The 9,141-nt window shown below is 43.0% G+C and overlaps 1 protein-coding gene across 1 annotated transcript; it reads left to right on the forward strand.

Moving 5' to 3' along the window:
- The first annotated feature begins 51 nt into the window (after positions 1-51).
- Positions 52-8,809, forward strand: anks4b (ankyrin repeat and sterile alpha motif domain containing 4B). The gene is made up of 2 exons (XM_071396652.1): positions 52-590; positions 6,940-8,809. The coding sequence occupies exons 1-2, from the start codon at positions 430-432 to the stop codon at positions 8,099-8,101; spliced, it is 1,323 nt and encodes a 440-aa protein (XP_071252753.1). The 5' UTR covers positions 52-429; the 3' UTR covers positions 8,102-8,809.
- Positions 8,810-9,141: the final 332 nt, after the last annotated feature.

The following is a 9,141-nucleotide window of genomic DNA, read 5'->3' on the forward strand; positions in this document are numbered from 1 at the left end:
ATGGCCACAGTCCTGTTTTATGACCTCATGACATTTTATTAATAAAAGCCTACTGATATATATGCACAATTCATTTAACATATTTTGACTATAGATTGTCTCTGTCATTGCCATTCCATCATTTAGCAACATGTGACCTAGGCCTATACAGTAGCCTAATAACTTCTCTCAGCATATCAATTGTAGACTCTTGAATTCCCTCTTGGGGACAGCATGACAAATCCCAAATGGACTTTGCTTTTGTTTTATGGCAGTGAGTTCCACCGATATGATGACGCCCAGCGCTCTGACCAAACCACTCACATCTCCAATGCGCAATTGTGGCGCTCCAACGCGCTGGAAGGAAGAACAAAATGCCAGATTTCTTCTGCTAAAAGACGTGCCTTTTTATTTCATTTCACAGTGTAGCGTTCTAAACACAGAGTAAACATGTCTAGGTACCACAAAGCAGCGATCGATGGCTACCTGGACCTCTTGAAAGAGGCTACCAGGAAAGACCTGAATTCTCCGGACGAGGACGGGATGACGCCTACGCTATGGGCTGCTTTTCATGGACACGTCGAGGCCCTTCAACTTATATGTAGCCGAGGGTGAGTACAATTTATATTCAGAAGTCATAGCCTACTTTCCCATACCTACAATCCCAAAATATTTTAAGTGGCATATTAGCAATATATACCTATTGTGACGTTTTTACAATCAATTGAAACCTAATTCAGAAATGATTTTTCTCATATGATTTAACTAAGTCTAAACTATTAGAATGTGAATTTATTTGGACCTCTTTTGATTTACCCTATGTATGTTTAGATCAATTAACTTCTAATCCGACGAAAAAAATAGCAGAAACTCTGCCTGACATGAGGAGGGATAGAAGCTATAGGTTAAGGTTGACCTTTTGACCTCTTCCTAGTCCTTGTCCATTACTGTCAGTACCTTGAGGAATTCTTCCTCGTATGAGGACTGATATTTACAATCTCAAATCTACATTGATGAGTTGCTGAAACACAACAATAAAGGCGTCCTCCAGTAACCTACAAAATAGTCACAAAACCTATAGTACCAATCCAATGAATACTGTAATATTTTATCTCCTTTAATATTGATGACACATGTTTTGTTGGGAGGGATGCAGTTGGAGGATAAAAGTCCAGAAGTGGCCTAATGCTAATCCTATTCCCAGCACTGCTGCTCGTTTCCAAAACAAATACTTGAACGAAGAGCAAAGGTGGACTTTATTGTTAATTCATGTGATAGAAGGAATGCCCATCACCTCATTCCTGATGCCCAGAAACCTACTAGAGACTACCCTCATTAAGGATTTATAGGTGAGAGAGGTGCAGGTAGCTGTGTCACATGGGTTTCAACCTCACAGGTTTCTCAATCAACCTACATCACGTCCTCAAATGATGACTGAATGCCTCTGAGATTTTAACTATATTCTACAATGTACTGTATGTCCATGTCACATTTCACCCATGTTATTTTTGTGCATTAGACAAGCATGCCACTCTGAAACTGTCCCCCCACAGCCTTTTAGACCACATTTTCCTATGAGCAGAGCCAAATATTTAATCAGCCAAGGGGAATCATGTAATTAATGACAAACAATAGAGCCCTTCATTCCCCTAACAGCTTTCCCCTGCTTTCATACTGCAGGAAAAAAACAGACCTGATTTTCATCTCTCTTATTTATTTCTGTCAAGATGACAACCAACCAATTGCTTGATTATTTAATTGAAGCACACTAACAATGGATTACGGAGTTTTCACAACATTGAACTCAGTGTATTTTTATAAAATGATTGGAATAATGTCTATCATACCTTTGTGATCATAGCTGTGTATTTCCATGTTGGGCATTAGCAGTAGGATGTACTGCAACAAACTCGGTTTTATGATCACCTGTTGCTAAGATACTGCAATCGGGAGTTTTATAGAGGTAGTGATGGAACATAGGAGGACTTTCGTTCTTAATGGCTTACCAATTAACCCATAAGGAAGGGTTGGTTTGTACTTCATGAGTATAGCGTTGGTGACAGTCCTTTTTCATTCCTTTATTATAGGAATGCTATTATACAACATCAATTAATGACTCATTATTTAGTTTTCAAGTGTTGTTCATTATATTGTATTGTTAGATTCATGTTGATATGGACTTGTGTGTTAATATGTATACATGTCTATAGACACTGAGTGTACAAAACATTAGGAGCACCTACTATTTCCATGACATAGACTGACCAGTTGAATCCAGGTGAAAGCTATGATGCCTTATTAATGTCACCTGTTAAATCCACTTCAATCAGTGTAGATGAAGGGGGTGAGAAGGGTTAAAAAATGATTTTTAAGTCTTGAGACAATTAGACATGGATTGTATATGTGTGCCATTCAGATAGTGAATGGGCAAGACAAAATATTTAAGTGCCTTTTAACAGGGTATGATAGTAGGTTCCAGGTGCACCAATTTAAGTGTGTCAAGAACTGCAACGCTGCTGGGTTTTTCACACTCAATAGTTTCCCATGTGTATCAAGAATGGTCCACCACCCAAAGGATATCCAGCCAATTTGATGCAACTGTGGGAAGCATTGGAGTCAACATGGGCCAGCATCCATGTGGAACGCTTTTGGCACCTTGTAGAGTCCATACCCTGACGAATTGAGGCTGTTTTGAGGGCAAATGGGGTGCAACTCAAGATTAGGAAGGTGTTCCTAATGTTTTGTACACTGTGTAGATAAAGGTTTTTCACAATATATGCAATATACCTTAAAAATACAGAAAACACGTTATTCATTTTACATTATTCACTGTGACAAATAATACAGTTTGGATTTACATTTCTCCCGAAGTTGTAAACCTCCATGCAAAAGATATATAATGATAACCAAATTACAGGTCACTCAAACTGAAAAGCAAAAGTTATCACTCTCAAAACAGTTAATTTGCCTTGCTTTGTTCAAAACGGTCAGGCAGTGACATCCATTATAGAATCAGTCAGTGTCAGTATTGTCTACAGGAAAGAGGATCAGTGGGGTTATGTTTTTTACCGCCATCTTTACAACAGGGGCTAGAGATAGGATATCGTTTCTCAGTGAAGGTGGAGCCGGTGAAAGAGTAGATATGAGACCTGGCCTCCACATTGTAGATGAAGACCTGACCCTTCTCATGATCCACAAATACCCTCACCTTCTGGGAGCTTCTCTCTCAGGGAGAGCGAGACAGGAAGATTAGTGAGAATCATGTACTCATTCCCATTCTTCAGCCACAAAATCCAGGATCAATCGTCAGTGTTCTCATCCCCTTCCTGTTGATGGGCTCTCTGGCCACTCCTGAATCCAATTCAGTCTTCCCCTTAACCTGCACCTCATAGTAAAATCTTCCAGGGGAAAAGCCCCCCTTTCTCAGGACACTGAGAAAAGTATCAAACCTCTCTGGTTTGGCAGTGTCTGATGTATATTTCCATGTTCCACTTGTTTCCATCCTCAGATAGAATGAGATGGTGATGTGCCATATCAGGGTCTAGAGTCACATCCACTGAATGTTTTTGGATGGTTTAAAGATCTTGACCACTTCCTGTTCACAAGTCTAACTGATTAATGAGTACAATCAGCTGACGATTGAGGTCATCTTTGATCTGATCCTGCTCCTCAGTTAGGTTTTTCAGCTGACAGTTGAGGTCTTCTTTGATGCGATTGCTCTCCTGAATGAGACTCCTTCGCTCACCATGAGCTAAAATGCATTAATCTTTGACTAGAAGTAGTTCCTTGGTGAGGTTTTAATTTTCCTGAGTGAGGTCATCCCACTGCTGTTTAACTGTTTAACTTATATTTTAGACGGCAGATGGTCACAGATAGTCCAATCACAGTAGAAGCAACCAGCAAGAGAAACACTAGAGAGCACCCCCAAAATATCCCTTAATGATTTTCATCTTCACATACTATATGTACAGTCGTGGACAAAAGTTTTGAGAATGACACAAATATTAATTTCCACAAAGTTTGCTGCTTCAGTGTCTTTAGATATTTTTGGCAGATGTTACTATGGAATACTGAAGTATAATTACAAGCATTTCATCAGTGTCAAAGGCTTTTATTGACAATTACATGAAGTTGATGCAAAGAGTCAATATTTGCAGTGTTGACCCTTCTTTTTTAAGACCTCTGCAATCCGCCCTGGCATGCTGTCAATTAACTTCTGGGCCACATCCTGACTGATGGCAGCCCATTCTTGCATAATCAATGCTTGGAGTTTGTCAGAATTTGTGGGTTTTTGTTTGTCCACCCGCCTCTTGGGGATTGACCACAAGTTCTCAATGGGATTAAGGTCTGGGGAGTTTCCTGGCCATGGACCCAAAATATCGATGTTTTGTTCCCCGAGCCACTTAGTTATCACTTTTGCCTTATGGCAAGGTGCTCCATCATGCTGGAAAAGGCATTGTTCGTCACCAAACTGTTCCTGGATGGTTGGGAGAAGCTGCCCTCGGGGGATGTGTTGGTACCATTCTTTATTCATGGCTGTGTTCTTAGGCAAAATTGTGAGTGAGCCCACTCCCTTGGCTGAGAAACAACCCCACACATGCATGGTCTCACAATGCTTTACTGTTGGCATGACACAGGACTGATGGTAGCGCTCACCTTGTCTTCTCCGGACAAGCTTTTTTCCGGATGCCCCAAACAATCGGAAAGGGGATTCATCAGAGAAAATGACTTTACCCCAGTCCTCAGCAGTCCAATCCCTGTACCTTTTGCAGAATATCAGTCTGTCCCTGATGTTTTCCTGGAGAGAAGTGGCTTCTTTGCTGCCCTTCTTGACACCAGGCCATCCTCCAAAAGTCTTCGCCTCACTGTGCGTGCAGATGCACTCACACCTGCCTGCTGCCATTCCTGAGCAAGCTCTGTACTGGTGGTGCCCCGATCCCGCAGCTGAATCAACTTTAGGAGACGGTCCTGGTGCTTGCTGGACTTTCTTGGGCACCCTGAAGCCTTCTTCACAACAATTGAACCGCTCTCCTTGAAGTTCTTGATGATCCGATAAATGGTTGATTTAGGTGCAATCTTACTGGGAGCAATATACTTGCCTGTGAAGCCCTTTTTGTGCAAAGCAATGATGACGGCACGTGTTTCCTTGGAGGTAACCATGGTTGACTTTGGAAGAACAATGATTCCAAGCACCACCCTCCTTTTGAAGCTTCCAGTCTGTTATTGGAACTCAATCAGAATGACAGAGTGATCTCCAGCCTTGTCCTCGTCAACACTCACACCTGGGTTAACGAGAGAATCACTGACATGATGTCAGCTGGTCCTTTTGTGGCAGGGCTGAAATGCAGTGGAAATGTTTTTGGGGGATTCAGTTCATTTGCATGGCAAAGAGGGACTTTGCAATTAATTGCAATTCATCTGATCACTCTTCATAACATTCTGGAGTATATGCAAATTGCCATCATACAAACTGAGGCAGCAGACTTTGTGAAAATTTATATTTGTGTCATTCTCAAAACTTTTGGCCACAACTGTACTTAACACACTGGAACAGCTGACTAGGGATATGAAATTCTGTCTTCCTCACTTCATTGAGCAGGCTCTGTTGAACAATACATATCAAATCGTTTTCTTTTTGTCTCCTGTTGAGTGACCTTTAGTTTGTTAGAGTAGAATCCCTCAGTGTTCCTTTGTATCTCTGAATACCAACCATACAATTTGGCTCCCTTGGTTCCCTCACTGTCCTGGATACCAGCCTTTAGATTTACACCTCAGAACGATGGCTACCCTTCTCAGCTCCTCAATTGAGATCACTGGCTGGGATCCAACAGCTACAGACACAAAGGTATACAGGATTTAAGATACTGAAGTGAGGTTTTGAGAAAATTAATATTTGTTATAAGGCAGACTGTATAGGTTATTGCATTTGACAGAAAATGTAACCTTACCTTTAATACGGACATCATACCCAGACTTTGTCTTAGTAAAGTACTTGCAAAAATCCATCATCATTGCCTTGTACCCTGGTCAGTTTCAAGGAGGTGTTGTATCTTTTCTGTTTGTCTTTAAACAGTGCTGTACATCCCCTGTAGGAGACCATCTGATCCTTATAGTTGTCTCTTCAGTATTGGTAAAGATTAACAGCAGAGCCTGGGTGGGGCAGTCTAAACCACTCCACTCTCATATCCTCAGCAGTGATACCGGGTTTGAGGTAGAGGTCTTCACAGGTCTAAAAAGTTGTGCAATGGATCTGTGGCTTTCCCACCCGATCCGAAATGCATCATCAACAAACAAAAAAACAGATACCCATTCCGAATGGAACCCAGGACAGTCAGACCAGTTCCGAAAAAGGCCTGTGGAAAAACAGACCCAAACAGACACGTGCCGGTTCGGATCCTAGAGACCTGTTCAGATCCGAGAGTAAAAAGAGAAAGAAACCTCAGACTGGGCGCTGTCAATAAATGAACACACACACACAGTGAAGGTGTAGAGTAGGCCTACTGTACCTGAGACTGCTCTGTGGAGGAGAAGCAGGAGAGGGACAAAGACAATCTGGTAGCATCACCATCATTCCAGAAAGCGATGATTACACAAATGATCAAGATGAAATCAGGGAGTCAATAATGACATTTCAGTGTTTAGAAAAAAATACACACAGAAAAACTGTAGAATAATCTAAAAGCAAACATACCAAAGTCAGTTTTCCTAGATGAACAAAGGCTTTCCTTCAGTGCAGCCTTGTCCATGTACTCATCTGGTGTGACTTTTTTACTTTCAACATAAAACTTGTCCAACTGCATACCTTTCACAACTACAATGATGAACCAAAGCTGAACAGAAATCACAGGGATAAAACATATTTTATATATTTTTTCTAATCTTGTGTCATAGAAATGTATGATTGGTTGGTTGATTAATTGGTTTGTTGATTGATTGACAGATGTTTCTGTGTTCTTTCAGAGGGGACCCCAACAGGAGCGACATCTGGGGCAACACGCCGCTGCACCACGCCGCCACCAACGGTCACATGCACATCCTCAGCTTCCTGGTCAACTTCGGCGCCAACCTCTTCTCCCAGGACAACGACTTCCACACAGCTATGGACGTGGCAGCGTCGGGCGACCGCATGGACTGCGTGCGATTCCTGGACAGTGCCGCATCACAGCAGACCATCCAGAATGCCAAGAAAGTGGCCAGGCTGAAGAAGGAGGCCACCAAAGAGGCTGAAACGCGAGTGAAGCTGTGTGAGAGGGTCAAAAAAAGGCACAAGAGCAAGATGGATAAGATGTACCAAGGGTCAGTGTCAGAGGCCAGCACGGCATCTCCGTCGTTCTCCAAGATGGGCACCATCAACAGTGTGAACGAGCAGTTCTCCAAGCTGATCGCCTCCGATACCTCAGGCTCGCTTACGGCCCGGTCGAAGGGGACCCTCCAGAGGATATTTGGGAAAAAGGATAAAGGAATAACGGAGAAGGTGGGAAGAGACGGGAACGTCATCTTCGTCAAGCAGGAGAACGGCACCCTCTCTGGGAAGCCTGAGTTCATGGGCGTTTTCTCCGAGCAGGACGAGATCGATGAGGAAGAGGACGGAGGGATGAGAAGATTCACGGATGATGAAGTTAATGACGATGACGAAGAAGAAGATGGCCCAGGAGCCAAGGAGTCCATCTTCAAACGGCCCGGCCTGGGGAACATGGTCTTCAGGAAGAACTTCTCCATGGAGATGGGGATAGAGCCCGACGACTTCCCCAGTGGGAACAATGAAAACCTGGGCTTCCTCATCCGCAGAGAGGGGTTCGACACAGAAGGGGAGGACACAGGGTTTGTTGAGGACGAGGAGGACGGCGACCTGCCCTGGAACCAGGAGGAGATTGGCCTGGATGACGACCAGGATGAGGAGACCTCCCCGCTGGATGCCTTCCTCTCATCCATCTCCCTGCCAGACTTCTCCCCAGCCTTCACCCGCGAACAGCTGGACCTGGAGGCGCTGATGCTCTGTTCCGACGACGACCTCAAGGGCATCCGCATCCAACTGGGGCCCCGTAAGAAGATCCTGGAAGCTGCCGCTCGCCGGAAAAGTGCACTGGAGAAACCTGGCGCCATCAAGGACAGCTTCCTGTGATGAAATGATGATATTGGAGGTGGTTGAATATGGCTGAATGGAGAAAGTAGGATGGATGCAAGTAGGAGGATGTAGAGTGACAATACTTTTGAATGAAAAGAACACTGATGCAAAGTTGAGAGTTTGAAGTGGAAATACATATCCTGGTTTTCTATCCTTCTATCCTCTATCCTATTTTTCTCTTACCTTGGACTAGGAGTGACTGCAGCCCTTCATTACTTTGCTATAGCCACCACAGGCTAAAGTTAGCATTGATTCACCCAAAACAATGGGGGGTTCAATGGGCTGGATAAGCCTGGCACTGTGACGAGATAATTGGCAATGGTTGAACTGAGCAGGAATGTCATTTAGATTAATGGAGTGGCAATAACACCACCACAACCACTACCAACCACCATCTTGCAATACCAATTCACGAAGAAAGTAGGAAGAAACACGGTCAGATTTCAAACATAATTTGAACTGCATGCTCTTTTTGGCATGTCTCTGAGAAGCACACAACTCATTTTGAGTAAGGATGTAATGTAAGAGCCTATTAAGTGGAAACTGTTCTGATCTTGATTTTCTTGTTCCCTCCTTTGATGATTGATAGAAAGGAGACGATATTGTGATGAATTCAGTTGTGCCATTTTGTATGTGAATTTTAGTTGTTGTGATTTGTACATTGATAAAAAAAAACGTATAACAACCAAAATAAATAACATTTTTAAATCAGTTGATCAATTCTTCCATGTGAGTTGCATGCATACCTTTTCTCTGACTGGATGTTTTGGCACTTGAAAGTTCTGAATCACTGGTGAAGTAGATAAATACCATGCAAAACTGTAGTGGCCATGAGTTTCTCCTTACCAGGTGACCTAACCAGGAAAAACTCTGAGCCCACAGTAATGTGAATCTAGCCTTTGTTGCCAGCCAATTAAAAAAGTATATTAAATGTTTATTAGACACACAGCTCATATGATAGAGAGGCAGACAGAAGGAATCCCAGCAGGCCATTGTCAGGAGATCCTTCTGACCCAGTCAACCAGGCAATGAAGGGA

This window comes from Salvelinus alpinus, chromosome 1 (assembly GCF_045679555.1).
Source record: "Salvelinus alpinus chromosome 1, SLU_Salpinus.1, whole genome shotgun sequence".
Taxonomy (NCBI): domain Eukaryota; kingdom Metazoa; phylum Chordata; class Actinopteri; order Salmoniformes; family Salmonidae; genus Salvelinus; species Salvelinus alpinus.

What these genes read in the sequence shown, in the direction of transcription:
- anks4b (XM_071396652.1), top strand. Translation starts at nt 430, where the DNA reads ATGTCTAGGTACCACAAAGCAGCGATCGATGGCTACCTGGACCTCTTG. An exon ending in CAACTTATATGTAGCCGAGG is followed by an intron (nt 591 to 6,939) that starts GTGAGTACAATT and finishes GTGTTCTTTCAG; the next exon opens with AGGGGACCCCAACAGGAGCG.